General features: G+C 49.7%; 1 protein-coding gene across 1 annotated transcript; it reads right to left on the bottom strand.

Moving 5' to 3' along the window:
• Window positions 1-1648: 1648 nt before the first annotated feature.
• On the bottom strand, window positions 1649-2707 carry LOC147806667 (uncharacterized). The gene has a single exon (XM_087149697.1). The coding sequence runs from the start codon at window positions 2705-2707 to the stop codon at window positions 1649-1651; it is 1059 nt and encodes a 352-aa protein (XP_087005823.1).
• Between the last annotated feature and the right edge of the window lie 23786 nt (window positions 2708-26493).

Genomic DNA, 26493 nt, shown 5'->3' with positions numbered 1-26493 from the left:
AGTCGATCTACCCTTGCGAAAACCGCTTTGAAAGTTGGGAATTAGATGTTTCTTTTCGAGGTAATAAACAAGACGCGAGTTTATCATACGCTCGAGAATTTTGCAAAAACAACTCGTTAGCGCGATTGGACGATAATTCGTTGGTTCTGTCGGATCTTTACCCGGTTTCAAGATGGGTAAAACTATCGCCTCACGCCAGTTATTTGGATAGATCTGCTCCAACCATATTCTGTTGAAAAGCACGAGAATGTTGTGCAAGGACGCGGTATTCAAGTTGCGAAGCATGCAATATGCAATACCATCGCAGCCAGGGCTTGCATTGGGGGCTTTAGCGAGTGCTCGTTGTAATTCAAGGACTGTAAATGCTCGGTTATATTGAAAATGTTGTCTCGTTTTAAAATTTATTTTGCGGCTTTCAGCAACTAGCTTGTGAGCTTGAAAGGTTTGACTGTAGCTGTCAAAGTTGGAGATAGCAGCGAAAGTTTCACCCAAGATGTCACATCTACAGGGTCAGAGTACGTGGTACCGTTTATATCAAATACCGGAAGATGAAATTCACGGTAGATACCATTGGCCCTCTTGACTCTCGACCAGACTTGTTTGGGAGATGTCGTAGATGTGATGGATGAAATGTAACGCTTCCAAGAGTCCCTTTGGGAATGGCGTCTTGTACGGCGAGCAAAAGCTCTAGCTCGTTTAAAAGCCACAAAGTTATCGCTTGTTGGATAGCGACGGAAGGTATTCCATAATATCTGTTTCTTTTTGTGAGCTTTAGAGCATTCAGCATTCCACCAAGGCTTACGGAGACGGTGAGGAAAGGTAGATGCCCTTGGTACGCAAACTTTAGCAGAATGTATTATGAGTGAAGTTACATTCTCAACTGCGTCATTTATATTGTTATCAGTTACCATATCTTCAGTGATATCAGCAAGCTGATTGAAGAGATTCCAATCAGCCCGGTGATATATGAAAACAGAGGGTCTGGGAGTATTATTAACAGTATCTATATATGAAATAATTATAGGAAAGTGATCGCTGTTATGAAGATCATTATCGATCGAAAGTTGTGAAGAAGGCAAAAGTGCAGGCGAACATACAGCTAGGTCAATGCAATGGAACGTTTGTGTGGGTGCATGAAAATATGTGTCCTCACCTTGATTGAGTAAACATAAGTTATGGTCGGTTATGAGATTTTCCATTTGGCGTCCGCGAGCATTGGAGTCGGAACTACCCCATAGTTCGCTGTGACCATTAAAATCCCCGAATAGCAGGAAAGGTGCCGGAAGTTGATGAAGTAATGAGTTCAACTCTGATTGGGGTATCGAAGCATGCGGAGGTAAATAAATAGAGCAGATTGTAATGGGGGTGTTAAAGTAAACTTGAACGGCAACAGCCTGTACAGGAGTAGACAGTAAAAGGCGAGATGATGGGAAATATGTTGAGATTAAAATTGCAACTCCACCGGTAGGTCGAATAGTATCGACACAATCTTTCCGATGGCAGACATAATTACGAAGTTTAAAATTATCTGATGGGGATAAAAATATTTCTTGAAGTGCTAAGCATGTGGGTTGATATTGTTGTTTTGATTAAATTTGGGTTTTTTTCTTCTTTCTGGTTATGCTAGGTGGTAGTTTTGAGTACGAGTTCAGCGCTGAGGCAGGCCGAACTTTCTCTGAGAAATTAGTTCGGGATGCTTTTGTAGGTGGAGGAGATGTTGATATAGGCCTACGAGATGTCGACGGTCCAGTGAAATTAAATACGGGTTTTTTGTTGAGTGTAGTAGATGGAATAGGTTCGTATGCTGTGAGGAATTTGCTGGTAAAATATCGGTTTGAGTGCTCACTGAATTATATGAAATCTTAGCAGCCGCAGAATAGGACACACCCGGACGAGGTGTACGGGCTGTAACTATTCGGCGTGCTTCACTAAATGTCAGGTTTTGCATTACTTTGATAGATAGTATTTCCTTTTCCTGTGACCATTTAGGACAACCCCTGGAGTAGGCCACATGATCACCCTCGCAATTTACGCAAAAGGGTGGCAACTCACAGAAATTGTCCTCGTGGTCAATGCCAAAACAACGAGCACAGGTAGCTTTGCCTCGACACGATGCTTTAGAGTGTCCAAACCTTTGACAATTAAAACATCTCAAAGGATTGGGCACATATGGTCGAACTGGACAGTTATGCCAAGCAAGCTTCACCGAAGATGGCAGTTTGGGCAAGTTAAACGTAAGGATAAGATGCTTCGTAGGGATGAGTTTACCATCCCTGCGAATCTTGATCCTTAGTACAGATGAAACATGTTGGTTTTCAAATTCCTCTACTATCATTTCTTCTGTGTCATTTATGAAATCTGTTTCTGAAATAACACCTCTGCAGGTGTTCAAAGATTTATGTGGTGTAATAGCAACATCAAACGAGCACATTTTAGTACATGTTGTTAAGACAGTAGCTAGTTTATCTGAGGAGACTTGTACGAGGAGGTCGCCAGAACGCAGCTTTTTCACAGAGGTTACTTCCCCCAAAACGGAGAGAAGAGCCTTGTGTATCAAAATTGGAGATACATTAGTGAAAGATGTATTTGGTATAGCAGGGTTAGTTAGATTTATCATAAAGAATCTAGCGTAGTCATATGGTGTAAGGGGTGTTCCGCTGTTTTTGCTTTGGTGTGCGGAACTGAACACCTTACCATTTTCAGCCATAGAAAATAAGAATTATTTCTACTACTAGCGGCAACACCCACCACGGAGTCCTACTTATGGGAAGCAATTAACGAATTGGTGTTGCCACCAACCCGCTATCTGACACCGATGCTGACCAATAGCTATACGCCCGTAAGTCAACCCTGAAGCAGCCTCCACCCTTAACGAGGTGCCCAGTAGGTGACATCGGGCTTGACCCTAGTCAACAGATGACGATTGTGACCAGCCGATTGGTGCAAACAGGCCAATATGCACCTCCCGTTTACCTGAAGCACGGGCCAAAGCAGTGTATTGGGGTACCAAGATGAGCCTCAACTGCCAGGATCCCCTTTTCCAGGGACACGGGTCTCCACCCACGGCAAACATACGAGTGGTCTCCTCCCATCTGGGTCTGTTACAACAGGGTGGTAATCAAACACAGACAAAGAGCCCTTACCAATAAATTCGGCAACCACGACAAGGGGGAAGAGAAAGGAGAAAGTAGGAGTAAAGGGAGAGAAAACGGAAGGGAGGACAGATCACTAGGGTACCCCGGGGCGTGACTCCCTGTGTTTACCTAAAGAAGGTAAACCCCTTCAAGGCCCAACTGAGGAGTAAAGGCATTGGCATGTCGTAGTAGGGCAGTGTAGCTTCCGACATGTTGGACCACCGCAACGCTGCACGACAGCCGCGCACGTGCCGCAGTACGGCCATGGAGTGTTCGCCATCTTTTTCCACAATTTAGAGCGGATGCCGAACTGAGAAGTAAAGGCAATGGCGTGTAGTCTTAGGGCAGTGAAGTTTCCTGCCATTTTGGCCTTCGCAACGCGGCACTAAAGTCGCGGAAGTGCCGCAGTAGGGCTATGGAGTGTCCGCCATCTTTGGCCACTGATTAGAGCGTAAGTCGAAATAAGGAGTAAAGGCACTGACGTGTCGTAGTAGGGCAGTGTAGAGTCCGATATTATGGGCCCCCGCAACGCGGTAATAAAGCCGCGCAAGTGCCGCAGTTGGGTCATAGAGTGTCCGCCTTCTTTGGCCACTAATTAGAGCTAACGCCTAGCTGAGGAGTAAAGGCATTGGAGTGTCGTAGTCGGGCAGTGTAGAGTCCTCCATTTTGGCCACCGCAACGTAGCACTACAGCCGTGCACGTGCCGCAGTAGGTCCGGGGAGTGTTCGCCATCCTTGGTCACTGATTAGAGGGAAAGCCGAACTGAGGAGTATAGGCACTCGCGTGTCGTAGTCGGGCAGTGTAGCGTCCGACATGTTGGACCACCACAGCCACGCACGTGCCGCTGATGGGTCATGGAGTGTCAGCCATCTTTGGAAACGGATTAGAGCGGAAGCCCTACTGAGGAATAAAGGCACTGGCGTGACGTAGATGGGCAGTGCATAGTCCGACATTTTGGGGCACCGCAACGCGGCACTACAGCCGCGGACGTGCCGCAGTAGGGCTATAGACTGTCCGCCATCTTTGGCCACTGATTAGAGCGGAATCCGAACTGAGGAGTAAAGACACAGGAGAGAAGTAGTAGGGCAGTGTAGTTTCCTGCCATTTTGGTCACCGCAACGCGGCACTACAGCCGAGCACGTGCCGCAGTAGGGCCAGAAGTGTCCGCCATCTTTGGCCACTGATTAGAGCGGAAGCCGAACTGAGGAGTATAGGCTCTGGCGTGTAGTAGTAGGGCAATGTAGTTTCCTGCCATTTTGCTCAAAGCAACGCGGCACTATAACCGAGCACGTGCCGCATTAGGGCCGGGGAGAGTTCGCCATCTTTGGCCACGGATTATAGCGGAAGCCGAACTAAGGAGTAAAGGCGCTGACGTTTCGAAGTAGGGCAGTGTAGAGTCCGATATTTCGGGCTACCGCAACGCGGCAATAAAGCCGCGCGAGTGCCTCAGTAGGGCCATGGAGCGTCCGCCATCTTTGGCCACTGATTAGAGCGGAAGCCGAACTGAGAACTTAAGTCTTTGGTAGGGTCTAGTAGGGCAGTGTAGTGTCCGCCATTTTGGACCACCGCAAGGCGGCACTACAGCCTCGGACGTGACGCAGTAGGGCTATAAACTGTCCGCCTTCTTTGGCCACTGATTAGAGCGGAAGCCGAACAGAGGAGTATAGGCTCTGGCGTGTAGTAGTAGGGCAATGTAGTTTCCTGCCATTTTGCTCAACGCAACGCGGCACTATAGCCGAGCACGTGCCGCATTAGGGCCGGGGAGTGTTCGCCATCTTTGGCCACGGATTACAGCGGAAGCCGAACTGAGGAGTATAGGCTCTGGCGATTAGTAGAAGAGCAGTGTAGTGTCCGCCATTTTGGACCACCGCAAGGAGGCACTACAGCCTCGGACGTGACGCAGTAGGGCTATAAACTGTCCGCCTTCTTTGGCCACTGATTAGAGCGGAAGCCAAACTGAGGAGTATAGGCTCTGGCGATTAGTAGTAGGGCAATGTAGTTTCCTGCCATTTTGCTCACCGCAACGCGACACTACAGCCGAGCACGTGCCGCAGTAGGGCCAAGGAGTGTCCGCCATCTTTGGCTACTGATTAGAGCGGAATCCGAACTGAGGAGTAATGGCACAGGTGTTAAGTAGTCGGGCAGTGTAGTTTCCTGCCATTTTGGTCTCCGCAGCGCGGTACTACAGCCGCGCACGTGCCGCAGTAGGGCCATAGAGTGTCCGCCTTCTTTGGCCACTGATTAGAGCCGAAGCCGAACTGAGAACTTAAGTCTTTGGTAGGGTCTAGTAGGGCAGTGTAGTGTCCGCCATTTTTGTCCACCGCAAGGCGGCACTACAGCCGCAAACGTGACGCAGTAGGGCTATAAACTATCCGCCTTCTTTGGCCACTGATTAGAGCGGAAGCCGAACTGAGGAGTAAAGGCTCTGGCGTGTAGTAGTAGGGCAATGTAGTTTCCTGCCATTTTGCTCACCGCTACGCCGCACTATAGCCGAGCACGTGCCGCATTAGGGCCGGTGAGTGTTCGCCATCTTTAACCACGGATTATAGCGGAAGCCGAACTGAGGAGTAAAGGCACTGGCCTGTAGTAGTAGGGCAGTGTAGATTCCTGCCATTTTGGGCCACCGCAACGCGACACTACAGCCGTGCACGTGCCGCAGTAGGGCCGTGGAGTGTCCGCCATCTTTGGCCACTGATTAGAGCGGAAGCTCATCTGAGGAGTAAAGGATCTGGCGTGTCGTAGTAGGGCAGTGAAGAGTCCGTGATTTTGGGACACCGCAACGCGGCACTAGAGCCGCCAACGTGACGCAGTAGGGCTTTAAAACGTCCGCCTTCTTTGGCCACTGATTAGAGCGGAAGCCGAACTGAGGAGTATAGGCTCTGGCGTGTAGTAGTAGGGCAGTGTAGTTTCCTGCCATTTTGGCCACCGCAACGCGGCACTACAGCCGAGCACGTGCCGCAGTAGGGCCAAGGAGTGTCCGCCATCTTTGGCTACTGATTAGAGCAGAAGCGCAACTGAGAACTAAATTCTTTCGTAGGGTCTAGTATGGCAGTGTAGTATTCACCATTTTGGGCCACCACGACGCGGCACTACAGCCACGCACGTGCCACCATAGGGCCGTGGAGTGTCCGCCATCTGTGGCCACGGATTAGAGCGGAAGCTCAACTGAGGAGTAAAGGCACATTCGTGTTGTAGAAGGGCAGTGTAGATTCCGCCATTTTGGGGCACCGCAAGGCGGCACTACAGCCGCGAACGTGACACAGTAGGGCTTTAAACTGTCCGCCTTCTTTGTCCCCTGATTAGAGCGGAAGCCGAACTGAGGAGTATAGGCTCTGGCGTGTAGTAGTAGGGCAATGTAGTTTCCTGCCATTTTGCTCACCGCTACGCCGCACTATAGCCGAGCACGTGCCGCATTAGGGCCGGTGAGTGTTCGCCATCTTTGGCCACGGATTATAGCGGAAGCCGAACTGAGGAGTAAAAGTACTGGCCTGTAGTAGTAGAGCAGTGTAGAGTCCGACATTTTGGGGCACCGCAACGCGGCACTACAGCCGCGGACGTGCCGCAGTAGGGCCATGGAGTGTCCGCCATCTTTGGCCACTGATTAGAGCGGAAGCCGAACTGAGGAGTATAGGCTCTGGCGTGTAGTAGTAGGGCAATGTAGTTTCCTGCTATTTTGCTCACCACAACGCGGCACTATAGCCGAGCACGTGCCGCATTAGGGCCGGGGAGAGTTCGCCATCTTTGGCCACGGATTATAGCGGAAGCCGAACTAAGGAATTAAGGCACTGGCCTGTAGTAGTAGGGCAGTGTAGATTCCTGCCATTTTGGGCCACCGCAACGCGACACTACAGCCGCATACGTGCCGCAGTAGGGCCATGGAGGGTCCGCCACCATTGCAAGAGAACTTAAGTCTTTGGTAGGGTCTAGTAGAGCAGTGTAGTGTCCGCCATTTTGGACGACCGCAAGGAGGCACTACAGCCTCGGACGTGACGCAGTAGGTCTATAAACTGTCCGAATTCTTTGGCCACCGATTAGAGCGGAAGCCGAACTGAGGAGTATAGGCTCTGGTGTGTAGTAGTAGGGCAGTAAAGAGTCCGCCATTTTGGGGCACCGCAACGCGGCACTACAGTCGCGGACGTGACGCAGTAGGGCTATAAACAGTCCGCCTTCTTTGGCCACTGATTAGAGCGGAAGCCGAACTGAGGAGTATAGGCTCTGGTGTGTAGTAGTAGGGCAGTAAAGAGTCCGCCATTTTGGGGCACCGCAACGCGGCACTACAGCCGCGGACGAGACGCAGTAGGGCTATAAACCGTCCGCCTTCTTTGGCCACTGATTAGAGCGGAAGCCGAACTGAGGAGTATAGGCTCTGGCGTGTAGTAGTAGGGCAATGTAGTTTCCTGCCATTTTGATCATCGCAAAGCGGCACTACAGCCGCGGACGTGCCGCAGTAGAGCTATAGACTGTCCGCCATCTTTGGCCACTGATTAGAGCGGAATCCGAACTGAGGAGTAATGGCACAGGTGTTAAGTAGTCGGGCAGTGTAGTTTCCTGCCATTTTGGTCACCGCAACGCGGCACTACAGCCGAGCACGTGCCGCAGTAGGGCCAAGGAGTGTCCGCCATCTGTGGCCACGGATTAGAGCGGAAGCTCAACTGAGGAGTAAAGGCACATGCGTGTTGTAGAAGGGAAGTGTAGATTCAGCCATTTTGGGGTACCGCAATGCGGCACTACAGCCACACACGAGACGCAGTTCGGCCATAGAGTGTCCGCCTTCTTTGGCCACTGATTAGAGCGGAAGCCGAACTGAGGAGTAAAGGCTCTGGCGTGTAGTAGTAGGGCAATGTAGTTTCCTGCCATTTTGCTCACCGCTACGCCGCACTATAGCCGAGCACGTGCCGCATTAGGGCCGGTGAGTGTTCGCCATCTTTAACCACGGATTATAGCGGAAGCCGAACTGAGGAGTAAAGGCACTGGCCTGTAGTAGTAGGGCAGTGTAGATTCCTGCCATTTTGGGCCACCGCAACGCGACACTACAGCCGTGCACGTGCCGCAGTAGGGCCGTGGAGTGTCCGCCATCTTTGGCCACTGATTAGAGCGGAAGCTCATCTGAGGAGTAAAGGATCTGGCGTGTCGTAGTAGGGCAGTGAAGAGTCCGTGATTTTGGGACACCGCAACGCGGCACTAGAGCCGCGAACGTGACGCAATAGGGCTTTAAAACGTCCGCCTTCTTTGGCCACTGATTAGAGCGGAAGCCGAACTGAGCAGTATAGGCTCTGGCGTGTAGTAGTAGGGTAGTGTAGTTTCCTGCCATTTTGGCCACCGCAACGCGGCACTACAGCCGAGCACGCGCCGCAGTAGGGCCAAGGAGTGTCCGCCATCTTTGGCTACTGATTAGAGCAGAAGCGCAACTGAGAACTAAATTCTTTCGGAGGGTCTAGTATGGCAGTGTAGTATTCACCATTTTGGGCCACCACGACGCGGCACTACAGCCACGCACGTGCCACCATAGGGCCGTGGAGTGTCCGCCATCTGTGGAAACGGATTAGAGCGGAATCCGAACTGAGGAGTAATGGCACAGGTGTTAAGTAGTCGGGCAGTGTAGTTTCCTGCCATTTTGGTCACCGCAACGCGGCACTACAGCCGAGCACGTGCCGCAGTAGGGCCAAGGAGTGTCCGCCATCTGTGGCCACGGATTAGAGCGGAAGCTCAACTGAGGAGTAAAGGCACATGCGTGTTGTAGAAGGGAAGTGTAGATTCAGCCATTTTGGGGTACCGCAATGCGGCACTACAGCCACACACGAGACGCAGTTCGGCCATAGAGTGTCCGCCTTCTTTGGCCACTGATTAGAGCGGAAGCCGAACTGAGGAGTAAAGGCTCTGGCGTGTAGTAGTAGGGCAATGTAGTTTCCTGCCATTTTGCTCACCGCTACGCCGCACTATAGCCGAGCACGTGCCGCATTAGGGCCGGTGAGTGTTCGCCATCTTTAACCACGGATTATAGCGGAAGCCGAACTGAGGAGTAAAGGCACTGGCCTGTAGTAGTAGGGCAGTGTAGATTCCTGCCATTTTGGGCCACCGCAACGCGACACTACAGCCGTGCACGTGCCGCAGTAGGGCCGTGGAGTGTCCGCCATCTTTGGCCACTGATTAGAGCGGAAGCTCATCTGAGGAGTAAAGGATCTGGCGTGTCGTAGTAGGGCAGTGAAGAGTCCGTGATTTTGGGACACCGCAACGCGGCACTAGAGCCGCGAACGTGACGCAATAGGGCTTTAAAACGTCCGCCTTCTTTGGCCACTGATTAGAGCGGAAGCCGAACTGAGCAGTATAGGCTCTGGCGTGTAGTAGTAGGGTAGTGTAGTTTCCTGCCATTTTGGCCACCGCAACGCGGCACTACAGCCGAGCACGCGCCGCAGTAGGGCCAAGGAGTGTCCGCCATCTTTGGCTACTGATTAGAGCAGAAGCGCAACTGAGAACTAAATTCTTTCGGAGGGTCTAGTATGGCAGTGTAGTATTCACCATTTTGGGCCACCACGACGCGGCACTACAGCCACGCACGTGCCACCATAGGGCCGTGGAGTGTCCGCCATCTGTGGAAACGGATTAGAGCGGAATCCGAACTGAGGAGTAATGGCACAGGTGTTAAGTAGTCGGGCAGTGTAGTTTCCTGCCATTTTGGTCACCGCAACGTGGCACTACAGCCGCGCACGTGCCGCAGTAGGGTCGTGGAGTGTCCGCCATCTTTGGCCGTGGATTTGAGCGAAAGCTCAACTGAGGAGTAAAGGCACAGGCGCATCGTACGAGGGCAGTGTAGAATCCGCCATTTCGGGGCACCGCAACGCGGCACTACAGCCACGTACGAGATGCAGTTGGGCCATAGAGTGTCCGCCTTCTTTGGCCACTGATTAGAGCCGAAGCCGAACTGAGAACTTAAGTCTTTGGTAGGGTCTAGTAGGGCAGTGTAGTGTCCGCCATTTTTGTCCACCGCAAGGCGGCACTACAGCCGCGAACGTGACGCAGTAGGGCTATAAACTATCCGCCTTCTTTGGCCACTGATTAGAGCAGAAGCCGAACTGAGGAGTAAAGGCTCTGGCGTGTAGTAGTAGGGCAATGTAGTTTCCTGCCATTTTGCTCACCGCTTCGCCGCACTATAGCCGAGCACGGGCCGCATTAGGGCCGGTGAGTGTTCGTCATCTTTAACCACGGATTATAGCGGAAGCCGAACTGAGGAGTAAAGGCACTGGCCTGTAGTAGTAGGGCAGTGTAGATTCCTGCCATTTTGGGCCACCGCAACGCGACACTACAGCCGTGCACGTGCCGCAGTAGGGCCGTGGAGTGTCCGCCATCTTTGGCCACTGATTAGAGCGGAAGCTCATCTGAGGAGTAAAGGTTCTGGCGTGTCGTAGTAGGGCAGTGAAGAGTCCGTGATTTTGGGACACCGCAACGCGGCACTACAGCCGCGAACGTGACGCAGTAGGGCTATAAAACGTCCGCCTTCTTTGGCCACTGATTAGAGGGGAAGCCGAACTGAGGAGTATAGGCTCTGGCCTGTAGTAGTAGGGCAGTGTAGATTCTTGCCATTTTGGGCCACCGCAACGCGGCACAACAGCCGCGGACGTGCCGCAGTAGGACTATAGATTGTCCGCCATCTTTGGCCACTGATTAGAGCGGATACCGAACTGAGAAGTAAAGTCTTTGGTAGGGTCTAGTATGGCAGTGTAGTGTTCACCATTTTGGGCCACCAAGACGCGGCACTACAGCCTCGCACGTGCCACCGAAGGGCCGTGGAGTGTCCGCCATCTGTGGCCACGGATTAGAGCGGAAGATCAACTGAGGAGTAAAGACACTGGCGTGTCGTAGTAGGGCAGTGTAGAGTCCGACATTTTGGGGCACCGCAACGCGGCACTACAGCCGCGGACGTGCCGCAGTAGGACTATAGACTGTCCGCCATCCTTGGCCACTGATTAGAGCGGAATCCGAACTGAGGAGTAATGGCACAGGTGTGAAGTAGTAGGGCAATGTAGTTTCCTGCCATTTTGCTCTCCGAAACGCGGCACTATAGCCGAGCACGTGCCGCATTGGAGCCGGGGAGTGCTCGCCATCTTTGGCCACGGATTATAGCGGAAGCCGAACTGTGGAGTAAAGGCACTGGCCTGTAGTAGTAGGGCAATGTAGTTTCCTGCCATTTTGCTCACCGCAACGCGGCACTATAGCCGAGCACGTGCCGCATTAGGGCCAAGGAGTGGCCGCCATCTTTGGCTACTGATTAGAGCGGAAGCGCAACTGAGAAGTAAAGTCTTTGGTAGGGTCTAGTATGGCAGTGTAGTGTTCACCATTTTGGGCCGCCAAGACGAAGCAATACAGCCACGCACGTGCCACCGTAAGGCCGTGGAGTGTCCGCCATCTGTGGCCACGGAATAGAGCGGAAGCTCAACTGAGGAGCAAAGGTACATTCGTGTAGAAGGGCAGTGTAGTGTCCGCTATTTTGGTCCTCCGCAAGGCGGCACTACAGCAGCGAACGTGACGCAAAAGGGCTATAAACTATCCGCCTTCTTTGGCCACTGATTAGAGCGGAAGCCGAACTGAGGAGTAAAGGCTCTGGCGTGTAGTAGTAGGGCAATGTAGTTTCCTGCCATTTTGCTCACCGCAACGCGGCACTATAGCCGATCACGTACCGCATTAGTTCCGGGGAGTGTTCGCCATCTTTGGCCACGGATTATAGCGGAAGCCGAACTGAGGAGTAAAGGCACTGGCCTGTAGTAGTAGGGCAGTGTGAATTCCGGCCATTTTGGGCCACCGCAGCGCAACACTACAGCCGTGCACGTGCCGCAGTAGGGCCGTGGAGTGTCCGCCATCTTTGGCCACAGATTAGAGCGGAAGCTCATCTGAGGAGTAAAGGCTCTGGCGTGTCGTAGTCGGGCAGTGTACAGTCCGACATGTTGGACCACCGCAACGCGGCACTACAGCCGCGTACGTGGCGCAGAACGGCGATGGAGTGAACGCCATTTTTTTCCACTAATTAGAGCGAAAGCCGAACTGAGGAGTAAAGGCACTGGCGTGTCGTAGTAGGGCAGTGTAGTTTCCTCCATTTTAGCCAACGCTACACGGCACTACCGCCACGTACGTGCCGCAGTAGGGTCATAGAGTGTCTGCCTTCTTTGGTCACTAGTTAGAGCGGAAGCCCAACTGAGGAGTAAAGACACTGGCGAGTCGTAGTAGGGCAGTGTAGATTCCGACATTTTGGGGCACCGCAACGCGGCACTGAAGCCGCGGACGTGCCGCAGTAGGGCAAAGGAGTGTCCGCCATCTTTGGCTACTGATTAGAGCGGAAGCGCAACTGAGAACTAAAGTCTTTGGTAGGGTCTAGAATGGCAGTGTAGTGTTCACCATTTTGGGCCACCACCACGACGCGGCACTACAGCCACGCACGTGCCACCGTAAGGTCGTGGAGTGTCCGCCATCTGTGGCCACAGATGCCCTGAGGGGGTTTACCTTCTTTAGGTAAATACAGGGAGTCACGCCCCGGGGTACCCTAGTGATCTATCCTCCCTTCCGTTTCCTCTCCCTTTTCTCGTACTTTCTCCTTTCTCTTCCCCCTTGACGTGGTTGCCGAATTTACTGGTAAGGGCTTTTTGTCTGTGTTCGATTACCACCCTGTTGTATCGAACCCAGATGGGAAGAGACCACCCGCGTGTTTGCCGTGCGTGGAGACCCGTGTCCCTGAAAAAGGGGATCCTGGCAGTTGAGGGGCATCTTGGTACCCCAATACACTGCTTTGGCCCGTGCTTCAGGTAAACGGGAGGTGCATATTGGCCTGTGTGCATCAATCGGCTGATCACAATCGTCATCTGTTGACTAGGGTCAAGGCCGGGGTCATCTACTGGGCATCTCGTTAAGGGTGGAGGCTGCCTCAGGGGTGACTCACGGTCGTATAACTATCGGTCAGCATCGGTGTTGAGTAACAAGCTGGTGGCAACATCAACTTGTTATTTGCATCCCCTAAGTTGGACTCCGTGGTGGGTGGTGCCGCTGATAGTGGAAGTTAGTTTTTCTTTCTATGGACGAAAATGAACAGGTGTTCAGTTCCGCACACCAAAACAAAAACAGCGGAACACCCTCAACACCATATGAAAACGCACGATATTTTATTATCACTTTGAAAAATCCAACTATACCCAACACTTCATTCACTAACATTTCACCATTTCTCATTCACAAGGCTCTTCTTTCGTTTCTGGGAGAAGTAGCCTCTGTGAAGAAGATACGTTCTGGTGACCTATTAGTTGAAGTTTCCTCCTCAAAACAAGCTACTGCCCTAGCCGCATGCACAACCATGTGCTCATTCAATGTAACTGTTACACCTCACAGATCACTAAATACTTCTCGCGGTGTGATATCAGAATCAGATTTCGTAAATGATACAGAAGAAATGATATTAGAAAATCTACAAAGTCAAAATGTCTCATCTGTCAGAAGGATTAAGATTCGCAGGGATGGTAAGCTCATCCCTACGAAACACCTTATCCTCACGTTTGACTCATCTAATTTACCATCTGAAGTCAGAATGGCCTGGATTAACTGCCCGGTTCGACCTTATATCCCAAATCCTTTGCGTTGCTATCAATGCCAAAGGTTTGGGCATTCTAAAACATCTTGCCGAGGTCGACCGGTGTGTGCCCATTGCTCAAGTACAGACCATGAAGACACTTCTTGCGAGCTGCCACCTCTTTGCATCAATTGCAAGGGTGATCATGCAGCTTACGCCAGAAGTTGTCCGAAATGGTCACTAGAAAAGGAAATTCAGACAATCAAAGTATTGCAAAACTTATCATTTAACGAAGCCCGTCGAATAGTTACGGCCCGCACTCCCCGTCCGGGTGTATCCTATTCAACGGCAGCTAAAACTTCATATTGCTCAGTAAGTACGCAGACAGATCCCTCAATATCATCTACCTCACAGCAAACAAAACAAAAACCACAATTTAATTTTACCGGACCCTCTACTTCTCGCAGACCTGCATCCAAATCTCCACCTCCGAAAACATCTCGATTGAAATCCCCAGAAAAGCCTCGTCCTGCCTTAAAGCAGCGTCCGAATGTAAAGTTGCCACCTAGCCAAAAACCAGGTATTCCTAAAAAGAATAAAGAGCCAAAATTTATACAGATCATTAAAAAGTCCACTTCAGATATCTTACAGAAGATGGACACAGAAATAACACTACATCCATCGGATGACGAATCGGTTTTCGACGACCCACCGATGGATGTTGCGTCTAAGTCAAATTTTAAATCCAAAAGGTAATGGCAAATTCCATTATCTCTTGGAATTGTCGCAGTGTGCGAAACAAAATCTCTGACATCAGAGATTTAATTTGTAAATATCACCCATCATGTTTTGCAATCCAAGAAACTCATTTAACATCACCTGATAATTTTAATGTGCGTAGCTATATATGTTACCGAAACGATCATGAAGAAGGTAGTAGACCTAATGGTGGTGTCGCTATTTTAACATCAACAAGTTTTCCATCAACTCACCTTTTATTGTCAACGTCATTACAGGCTGTTGCAGTTAAGGTTCATCTAAACATTATCATTACAGTCTGTTCCATTTACATACCTCCACATGCTTCCGTTTCACAACATGATTTAAACTCATTAATTCATCAATTACCTCCGCCTTTTATTTTGCTTGGAGATTTTAATGGCCACAGCTATTTATGGGGTAGTTCCGACACAAATGCCCGAGGGCATCAAGTTGAAACCCTCATCCATGATCATAATCTATGTTTACTGAATCAAGGTGAAGATACTCACTTTCATGAACCAACGCGAACTTTTCATTGCATTGATCTTGCTTTATGTTCACCTGCGCTTTTACCCTTTTCAGAATTTTCGGTTGATAATGATCTTCATAATAGCGATCATTTCCCAATCATTGTTTCATATACATCTACTGCTTCTATCACTACAAGACCCTCTACATTTATTTACCATCGTTCTGATTGGAAGCTTTTCGCACGGCTTGCTGACATTACAGAAGATATGGTATCAGACGAAAATCTTGAAGCTGTTGTTGAAACGGTGACTTCTGTGATCATGAATGCTGCACGAAGTAGCATACCAAAAACATCAACTTCTCGTCCCCGGCATCGCAAGCCATGGTGGACTGCTGAATGCTCCGCAGCTCACAAAGAGAAGCAGAGGCTATGGAACATCTTCCGTCGGTATCCTACAACAGACCATCTTGTCGATTTCAAGCGAGCTAAAGCGATTGCACGCAGGATTCGGCGTCAAAGCCAGAGAGAATCTTGGTCACGCTATGTTTCATCCATCACATCTACAACATCTCCCAGACAAGTCTGGTCGAGGGTCAAGAAAGCGAATGGTATCTACCGTGAATTCCATCTTCCGGTATTTGATATAAACGGTATCACGCACTCTGACCCTGTAGATGTGAGTAACATCTTGGGTGAAACATTCGCTGCCGTATCTAGCATTGACAGTTACAGCTCAGCTTTTCAAGCTCACAAGCATAGAGTTGAAGCCCAGACGCTGCAGTTTACGACTCGACGGCAATTTCAATATAATTGTAACTTCACATTTCATGAATTGCAGCGAGCGCTGTCAAAAGCACCCAATACGAGCCCCGGCCTTGATGGTGTATCATATCACATGCTTCGCCATTTGACTTCTGCATCTTTGCAGAATATCCTGTTACTTTTTAACAGATTATGGACGGAGCAGATATATCCATCAAGTTGGCGGCTGGCTCTAGTGATACCAATTTTAAAGCCAGGTAAGGATCCAACGGAACCAATAAACTACCGCCCAATAGCTCTGACTAGCTGCTTCAGCAAGGTATTTGAGCGTATGGTCAACTCTCGCTTGGTTTACTTTTTGGAGAAGAAAAAACTCATCCCCGACTTTCAAAGTGGTTTTCGAAAGGGCAGGTCGACCATTGATAACATTGTTGCATTAGAAACACGTATCCGGAATGCTCTTGTCCGACGTAACCATTTTATCTCTATCTTCTTTGATATTGAGAAGGCGTACGATCGGACATGGAGATACGGCATTCTAAAGGCATTGTTTAATATGGGCCTCCGTGGTCACCTACCTATGTTTATCAAAAACTTTTTGAGTCAGAGATATTTTCATGTTAAGCTGGGTAGTACACTTTCTGATCTCTACATCCAATCTGAAGGTGTTCCACAAGGTTGTGTTCTGAGTGTTACACTTTTTATAGTTCATGTTTCCTCCATTTTAAACATTCTACCCCCTGCAGTTTTTGGCTCACTTTATGTTGACGACCTCAATGTCTCATGCTCAGGATCTGACATGAGAGTAATCGAACGTCAGTTACAACTTGCTGTCAATAAAATAGTAAAATGGTGTGATGAGAATGGCCATACCCTTTCACCTTCTAAAAGCTCATGTATACATTTTTGTCGGCAACGTCGGCTTCACAATGATCCTGTAATTCATATCCATAACATTGCTATACCAGTCGTTATGGAAACAAAATTTCTTGGAGTCATTTTCGATCATAAGCTTACTTTTCTGCCTCACATAAAACAATTGCGGAAAAGATGCGAGAGATCCCTAAATATGTTACGGGTGCTTTCTAACACGTTTTGGGGTGCTGACCGTACCGCGCTATTGCGAATTTACCAAGCACTTATACTGTCGCGCATTGACTATGCATGCACAGTTTACGGAACGGCTTCTGCATCTAACTTAAAACGTCTAGATACGGTGCATCATACGGCGTTACGCATATGTAGTGGAGCATTTCGCACTTCTCCTGTTGAGAGTTTGTATGCTGTGTGTCATCAACCTTCTCTCAATTTCAGACGCATGCAGCTCTCTTTAACATTTTACTTTCGCGTCCTGTCATCTTCATCGAACCCTCTTCGACGTGAGATTATTCCACTAAGTTTACAACGATTATATGATGCACGACCCTCATATATACCACCTTTTAACTCTCGCATGCGATCACTCATTCAGACATTTGATTTTTGTGATATACCATCGCAATCTGTAAATTATTTTCTCATCCCACCATGGACTATTTCATCATATTATCTTGATTGTTCATTTGTGTCATACAGTAAATCTAATGTCTCACCTAGCATTTTTCAACAGCTGTTCACTTTCCATCGTCATCAGTATATACAATACATAGCAGTTTTTACAGATGGATCTAAGTTCCCTGGACATGTTGGTTGTGGGATTGTTGTGGCTGATATTACTTACAGCTACGACATTCCTGCAATTTGCTCTGTTTTTACAGCGGAAGCATTTGCTATCCTGTTAGCTTTAAGGCTCATTTCTTCGCATTCGGCTAGAAAATTTTGTATATACTCGGATAGTTTGAGTGTTTTAAGACAGTTAGAAAATGTGAGAAACGAAGCTCATCCAATTTTAATTTTTATTCAACATATATTGACTTCTCTATACAAGAAGGGTTTTAAAATTTTATTTTGCTGGATTCCCAGTCATGTAGGTATCAAAGGAAATGACAAAGCTGATTCTGCTGCACGATCTGCCTCTTCTCCAATAACATTATCTGTCCCATTTTCTGATTTAAAAAACCACATTCGCAAACTTGTTCAGTGTTTATGGCAGCAACACTGGGACCTGCAAGGCGAAAACAAATTACATTCTGTTAAACCTACTTTGGAGCCTTGGCCTGCACTGCACATGCGCAGGACAGATGTCAAACTCACCCGTTTGCGAGTAGGACATACTCGACTTACTCACCTTCATTTGCTATTTGGAGAACCTCCTCCCAAATGCAACGATTGCAACGTTTTACTCACGATTCATCACATTTTAATACTTTGTCCATGTTTTAACCAGCTTCGCCTCACCTTTTTTGGAAGCTCCATTTTATGCATAAAAGACTTGTTAGATGAAAACCATCATCCTAACATCTTTGCTTTTCTTCGCACTATTGGTATTTTAAACAGTATATAAGAAATTTATCAAGTTTTATCCACATATAAAAATACTTGCATTTTCACTGTTTTAAAATTCTCATCATTTTTACTATACTTATTGTGTAATTGTACTCTATTTTACCTTTTAATATGTTTTTAAAACCGTGTGTCTGGCGCAGCATGTCCTCTCTGGACCTTGTGCCATTAAATCTTACATTCAATTCAATTCAATTCAATTCAATTCTGTGGCCACAGATTAAAGCGGAAGCTCAACTGAGGAGTAAAGGCACATTCGTGTTGTAGAAGGGCAGTGTAGATTCCGCCATTTCGGGCCACCGCAACGCGGCACTACAACAGCGTACGAGACGCAGTTGGGCCATAGAGTGTCCGCCTTCTTTGGCCACTGATTAGAGCCGAAGCCGAACTGAGAACTTAAGTCTTTGGTAGGGTCTAGTAGGGCAGTGTAGTGTCCGCCATTTTTGTCCACCGCAAGGCGGCACTACAGCCGCGAACGTGCCACCGTTAGGCCGTGGAGTGTCCGCCATCTGTGGCCACAGATTAAAGCGGAAGCTCAACTGAGGAGTAAAGGCACATTCGTGTTGTAGAAGGGCAGTGTAGATTCCGCCATTTCGGGGCACCGCTACACGGCACTACCGCCACGTACGTGTCGCAGTAGGGTCATAGAGTGTCTGCCTTCTTTGGCCACTGATTAGAGCGGAAGCCGAACTGAGGAGTATAGGCTCTGGTGTGTAGTAGTAGAGCAATGTAGTTTCCTGCCTTTTTGCTCACCGCAACGCGGCACTATAGCCGAGCACGTGCCGCATTAGGGCCGGGGAGAGTTCGCCATCTTTGGCCACGGATTATAGCCGAAGCAAAACTTAGGAGTAAAGGCATTGGCGCGTCGTAGTAGGGCAGTGAAGAGTCCGTGATTTTGGGACACCGCAACGCGGCACTACAGCCGCGTACGTGGCGCAGAACGGCGATGGAGTGAACGCCATCTTTTTCCACTAATTAGAGCGGAAGCCGAACTGAGGAGTAAAGGCACTGGCCTGTAGTAGTAGGGCAGTGTAGATTCCTGCCATTTTGGGCCACCGCAACGCGACACTACAGCCGTGCACGTGCCGCCGTTTGGCCGTTGAGTGTCCGCCATCTTTGTCCTCTGATTAGAGCGGAAGCTCATCTGAGGAGTAAAGGCTCTGGCGTGTCGTAGTAGGGCAGTGAAGAGTCCGCCATTTTGGGGCACCGCAACGCGGCACTACAGCCGCGGACGAGAAGCAGTAGGGCTATAAACCATCCGCCTTCTTTGGCCACTGATTAGAGCGGAAGCCGAACTGAGGAGTATAGGCTCTGGCGTGTAGTAGTAGGGCAGTGTAGTTTCCTGTCATTTTGGTCACCGCAAAGCGGCCCTACAGCCGCGGAAGTGCCGCAGTAGGGCCATGGAGTGTCCGCCATCTTTGGTCACTAATTAGAGCGGAAGCCCAACTGAGGAGTAAAGACACTGGCGTGTCGTAGTAGGGCAGTGTAAAGTCCGACATTTTGGGGCACCGCAACGCGGCACTACAGCCGCGGAAATGCCGCAGTAGAGCTATAGACTGTCCGCCATCTTTGGCCACTGATTAGAGCGGAATCCGAACTGAGGAGTTATGGCACAGGTGTGAAGTAGTAGGGCAGTGCAGTTTCCTGCCATTTTGGTCACCGCAACGCGGCACTACAGCCGAGCACGTGCCGCAGTAGGGCCAAGGAGTGTCCGCCATCTTTGGCTACTGATTAGAGCGGAAGCGCAACTAAGAACTAAAGTCTTTGGTAGGGTCTAGTATGGCAGTGTAGTGTTCACCATTTAGGGCCACCACGCGACGCGGCACTACAGCCACGCACGTGACGCAGTAGGGCTATAAACTGTCCGCCTTCTTTGGCCACTGATTAGGGCGGAAGCCGAACTGAGGAGTATAGGCTCTGGCGTGTAGTAGTAGGGCAATGTAGTTTCCTGCCATTTTGCTCACCGCAACGCGGCACTATAGCCGAGCACGTGCCGCATTAGGGCCAGGGAGAGTTCGCCATCTTTGGCCATGGATTATAGCGGAAGCCGAACTGAGGAGTAAAGGCATTGGCGTGTCGTAGTCGGGCAGTGTACAGTCCGACATGTTGGACCACCGCAACGAGGCACTACAGCCGCGTACGTGGCGCAGAACGGCGATGGAGTGAACGCCATCTTTTTCCACTAATTAGAGCGGAAGCCGAACTGAGGAGTAAAGGCACTGGCGTGTCGTAGTAGGGCAGTGTAGAGTCCGACATTTTGGGTCACCGCAACGCGGCACTGAAGCCGAGACGTGCCGCAGTAGGACTATAGACTGTCCGCCATCTTTGGCTACTGATTAGAGCGGAATCGCAACTGAGAACTAAAGTCTTTGGTAGGGTCTAGTATGGCAGTGTAGTGTTCACCATTTAGGGCCACCACCACGACGCGGCACTACAGCCACGCACGTGCCACCGTCAGGCCTTGGAGTGTCCGCCATCTGTGGCCACAGATTAAAGCGGAAGCTCAACTGAGGAGTAAAGGCACTGGCGTGTCGTAGTAGGGCAGTGAAGAGTCCGTGATTTTGGGACACCGCAACGCGGCACTACAGCCGCGAACGTGACGCAGTTGGGCTATAAAACGTCCGCCCTCTTTGGCCACTGATTAGAGCGGAAGCCGAACTGAGGAGTATAGGCTCTGGCGTGTAGTAGTAGGGCAGTGTAGTTTCTTGCCATTTTGGTCACCGCAACGCGGCACTACAGCCTCGGACGTGACGCAGTAGGGCTATAAACTGTCCGAATTCTTTGGCCACTGATTAGAGCGGAAGCCGAACAGAGGAGTATAGGCTCTGGCGTTTAGTAGTAGGGCAATGTAGTTTCCTGCCATTTTGCTCACCGCAACGCGGCACTACAGCCGAGCACGTGCCGCAGTAGGGCCAAGGAGTGTCCGCCGTCTTTGGCTTCTGATTATAGCGGAAGCCGAACTGAGGAGTACAGGCACTGGCGTGTAGTAGTAGGGCAGTGTAGATTCCTGGCATTTTGGGTCACCGCAACGCGACACTACAGCCGAGCACGTGCCGCAGTAGGGCCAAGGAGTGTCCGCCATCTTTGGCTACTGATTAGAGCGGAAGCGCAACTGAGAACTAAATTCTTTCGTAGGGTCTAGTATGGCAGTGTAGTATTCACCATTTTGGGCCACCACGACTCGGTACTACAGCCGCGCACGTGCCGCAGTAGGGCCGTGGAGTGTCCGCCATCTTTGGCCGTGGATTAGAGCGGAAGCTCAACTGAGGAGTAAAGGCACAGGCGCATCGTACGAGGGCAGTGTAGAGTCCGCCAATTTGGAGCACCGCAACGCGGCACTATAGCCGAGCACGTGCCGCAGAACGGCGATGGAGTGAACGCCATCTTTTTCCACTAATTAGAGCGGAAGCCCAACTGAGGAGTAAAGACACTGGCGTGTCGTAGTAGGGCAGTGTAGAGTCCGACATTTTGGGGCACCGCACCGCGGCACTACAACCACGTACGAGACGCAGTTGGGCCATAGAGTGTCCGCCTTGTTTGGCCACTGATTAGGGCCGAAGCCGAACTGAGGAGTATAAGCTCTGGCGTGTAGTAGTAGGGCAGTGTAGTTTCTTGCCATTTTGGTCACCGCAACGCGGCACTACAGCCGCGTACGTGCCGCAGTAGGGCCATGGAGGGTCCGCCATCTTTTTCCACTGATTATAGCGGAAGCCGAACTGAGGAGTACAGGCACTGGCGTGTAGTAGTAGGGCAGTGTAGATTCCTGGCATTTTGGGTCACCGCAGCGCGACACTACAGCCGTGCACGTGACGCTGTAGGGCCGTGGAGTGTCCGCCATCTTTGGCCACTGATTAGAGCGGAAGCTCATCTGAGGAGTAAAGGTTCTGGCGTGTCGTAGTAGGGCAGTAAAGAGTCCGCCATTTTGGGGCTCCGCAACGCGGCACTACTGCCGCGGACGAGACGCAGTAGGGCCGTGGAGTGTCCGCCATCTTTGGCCGTGGATTAAAGCGGAAGCTCAACTGAGGAGTAAAGGCACAGGCGCATCGTACGAGGGCAGTGTAGAGACCGCCAAATTGGAGCACCGCAAAGCGGCACTACAGCCGCGCACGTGCCGCAGTAGGGCCATAGAGTGTCTGCCTTCTTTGGTCACTAATTAGAGCGGAAGCCCAACGGAGGAGTAAAGACACTGGCGTGTCGTAGTAGAGCAGTGTAGAGTATGACATTTTGGGGCACCGCAACGCGGCACTACAGCCGCGGACGTGCCGCAGTAGAGCTATAGACTGTCCGCCATCTTTGGTCACTGATTAGAGCGGAATCCGAACTGAGGAGTAATGGCACAGGTGTGAAGTAGTAGGGCAGTGTAGTTTCCTGCTATTTTGGTCACCGCAACGCGGCACTACAGCCGAGCACGTGCCGCAGTAGGGCCAAGGAGTGTCCGCCATCTTTGGCTACTGATTAGAGCGGAAGCGCAACTGAGAACTAGAGTCTTTGGTAGGGTCTAGTATGGCAGTGTAGTGTTCACCATTTTGGGCCACCAAGACGCGGCACTACAGCCACGCACGTGCCACCGAAAGGCCGTGGAGTGTCCGCCATCTGTGGCAACGGATTAGAGCGGAAGCTCAACTGAGGAGTAAAGGCACATTCGTGTTGTAGAAGGGCAGTGTAGATTCCGCCATTTTGGGGCATCGCAAGGCGGCACTACAGCCGCGAACGTGACGCAGTAGGGCTATAAACTGTCCGCCTTCTTTGGCCACTGATTAGAGCGGAAGCCGAACTGAGGAGTAATGGCACTGGCGTGTCGTAGTAGGGCAGTGTAGAGTCCGACATTTTGGGGCACCGCACCGCGGCACTGAAGCCGCGGACGTGCCGCAGTAGGACTATAGACTGTTCGCCATCTTTGGCCACTGATTAGAGCGCAATCCGAACTGAGGAGTAATGGCACAGGCGTGAAGTAGTAGGGCAATGTAGTTTCCTGCTATTTTGGTCACCGCAGCGCGGCACTACAGCCGAGCACGTGCCGCAGTAGGGCAAAGGAGTGTCCGCCATCTTTGGCTACTGATTAGAGCGGAAGCGCAACTGAGAACTAAAGTCTTTGGTAGGGTCTAGTATGGCAGTGTAGTGTTCACCATTTTGGGCCACCACCACGACGCAGCACTACAGCCACGCACGTGCCACCGTAAGGCCTTGGAGTGTCCGCCATATGTGGCCACAGATTAAAGCGGAAGCTCAACTGAGGAGTAAAGGCACATTCGTGTTGTAGAAGGGCAATGTAGATTCCGCCATTTCGGGGCACCGCAACGCGGCACTACAGCCACGTACGTGACGCAGTTGGGCCATAGTGTCCGCCTTGTTTGGCCACTGATTAGAGCCGAAGCCGAACTGAGGAGTATAGACTCTGGCGTGTAGTAGTAGGGCAATGTAGTTTCCTGCCATTTTGCTCACCGCAAGGCGGCACTATAGCCGAGCACGTGCCGCATTAGGGCCGGGGAGTGTCCGCCATCTTTGGCCACGGATTAGAGCGGAAGCTCAACTGAGGAGTAAAGGCGCATTTGTGTAGTAGTAGGGCAGTGTAGTTTCCTGCCATTTTGGTCACCGCAAAGCGGCACTACAGCCGAGCACGTGCCGCAGTAGGGCCCAGGAGTGTCCGCCATCTTTGGCTACTGATTAGAGCGGAAGCGCAACTGAGAACTAAAGTCTTTGGTAGGGTCTAGTATGGCAGTGTAGTGTTCACCATTTTGGGCCACCAAGACGCGGCACTACAGCCACGCACGTGCCACCGAAAGGCCGTGGAGTGTCCGCCATCTGTGGCCACGGATTAGAGCGGAAGCTCAACTGAGGAGTAAAGGCATATTCGTGTTGTAGAAAGGCAGTGTAGATTCCGCCATTTTGGGGCACCGCAAGGCGGCACTACAGCCGCGAACGTGACGCAGTAGGGCTATAAACTGTCCGCCTTCTTTGGCCACTGATTAGAGCGGAAGCCGAACTGAGGAGTAAAGACTACGTTCCGGTGACCTGTTGATACAAATCATATCACAACAGCAAGCCAAGTCATCATATCACAACAGCAAGTTAGAAACGTGCACAACATTATGCTCATTTGAAGTCAATGTTACACCCCACAAATCACTCAACACCTGTCGAGGTGTTATATCCGATTCAGAATTTATTCATGACTCAGAGGAAATGATAGCAGAAGAACTAAAAGAACAAAATGTCACTGCTGTCCGTAGGATAAGGATTCGCAGGGATGGAAAACTCATCCCTACGAAACACCTTATTCTTACTTTCAATATACCAAAGTTACCATCTTCAATCAAAATGGCTTGGCACAACTGCCCGGTTAGACCTTATGTTCCTAACCCTTTGAGATGTTTTCAATGTCAAAGATTTGGGCATTCAAAAACAGCTTGTCGAGGTCAATCTGTCTGTGCTCGTTGTTCTGGTACCGACCATGATGACAATTCCTGCGAGTTGCCACCCCTATGCATTAACTGCAAGGGCGCGCATGCAGCTTATGCCAGGAGTTGCCCCAAATGGTCCCAGGAAAAAGAGATTCAATCTGTCAAAGTCCTACAAAATTTAAGTTTTGATGAAGCTCGTAGAATAGTCACTGCTCGTACTCCACGTCCGGGTTTGTCATATTCTGCGGCTGCAAAAACTACTTTTCGTACAGTCAGCACACAAACAGATACCTTTCAATCCTCTATCCCACAGAAAACTAAACAGAAACCATTGTTTGACTTTGCTAAAACAACCAGACCTGCGTCTACCTCTCCTCCACCCTCAAAAGCATTCCGAACTAATTCCTCGGAAAAGCCTCAGCCTGCGTTAAAGCAGCGCCCAAATTTAAAATTTCCACCTAGTGAGAAACCTGGAATCTCACGTAAGAAGAAAAATCCGAAATTTGCCCATCATATAAATCAGGTTTCATCGGACATTCTTGACAGAATGGAAGATGAAGTTACTTTACATCCTTCAGATGATGAATCAATTTTCGATGACCCTCCGATCCATGCTGCTTCCGCATCAAAGAAATAATGTCTATCTCCATTATTTCATGGAATTGTCGAAGCGTGCGCAATAAGAGCTCTGATATCAGAGATATTGTCTTTAAATATCATCCTGCTTGCTTAGCACTTCAAGAAACATTTTTGTCATCATCAGAAAATTTTAATTTACGTAACTACATTTGTTACCAAAACGATAACATTGCTGGTAACCGAACTAATGGTGGTGTTGCTATTTTAATTTCTACACATTTTCCCTCATCCCATTTGTCTCTATCATCTTCATTACTGGCTATTGCCGTTCAACTTCACATAAACATCTCTATTACAATTTGTTCTTTGTACTTACCACCGAATGATCCCATTTCACAAAGTGATTTGAACATTTTAATTAATCAGTTGCCGAAACCTTTTATTTTGATTGGAGATTTCAACGGCCACAACACTCTGTGGGGAAGCCACAACACAAATGCTTGTGGAAATCAAATCGAAACAATCATCCTAGATCATAGCCTCTGCCTACTGAATCAAGGTGAGGACACTTATTTTCACGCACCAACTCGTACTTTTCACTGCATTGACCTGGCTTTATGTTCACCTACACTTTTACCATTCTCACAATTTTCAGTTGATGATGATCTTCATAATAGTGACCATTTACCTATCATAGTTTCATACTCATCTACTTTTAATATTACTCCCAGACCATCTGTTTTTATATATCATCGAACGGATTGGAACCTTTTCACACAACTTGCTGAAATAACAAATGAAATGGTTTTAAATGACAATATTGAAACTGTTGTTGAAACTGTTACTTCAAGAATCATCAATGCTGCAGAAACCAGCATTCCAAAAACATCAACTTCTCTCCCTAGGCATCGGAAGCCTTGGTGGAATGCTGAATGCTCCGCAGCTCACAAAGAACAACAGAGACTTTGGAATATCTTTCGCAGGTATCCATCGACAGACCACCTCGTAGCCTTTAAACGAGCTCGAGCACTTGCACGCAGGACTCGGCGCCAAAGCCAGAGAGACTCTTGGTCTCGCTATGTTTCATCCATCACATCTACAACATCTACCAGACAAGTCTGGTCGAGGGTCAAGAGAGCAAATGGTATCTACCGTGAATTCCATCTTCCGGTATTTGATAGAAACGGTACCACGTACTCTGACCCTGTAGATGTGAGTAACATCTTGGGTGAAACGTTTGCTACCGTCTCCAGCATTGAAAACTACAGCCCAGTTTTCCAAGCTCACAAACGTGTGACTGAAAGACTTAATCTGCAGTTTGCGACTCGACAGCGGTTTCGGTACAATAGTAATTTTACATTTGAAGAATTACAGAGAGCACTGGCTAGAGCTCCCAAT

The sequence above is a fragment of the Parasteatoda tepidariorum genome, chromosome 8 (genome assembly GCF_982258835.1).
Source record: "Parasteatoda tepidariorum strain Cologne lab strain chromosome 8, Ptep-v5.0, whole genome shotgun sequence".
NCBI classification, from domain to species: domain Eukaryota; kingdom Metazoa; phylum Arthropoda; class Arachnida; order Araneae; family Theridiidae; genus Parasteatoda; species Parasteatoda tepidariorum.
The sequence above is the reverse complement of the archived record's forward strand: the minus strand, read 5'-3'. Positions and strand labels throughout refer to the sequence as shown.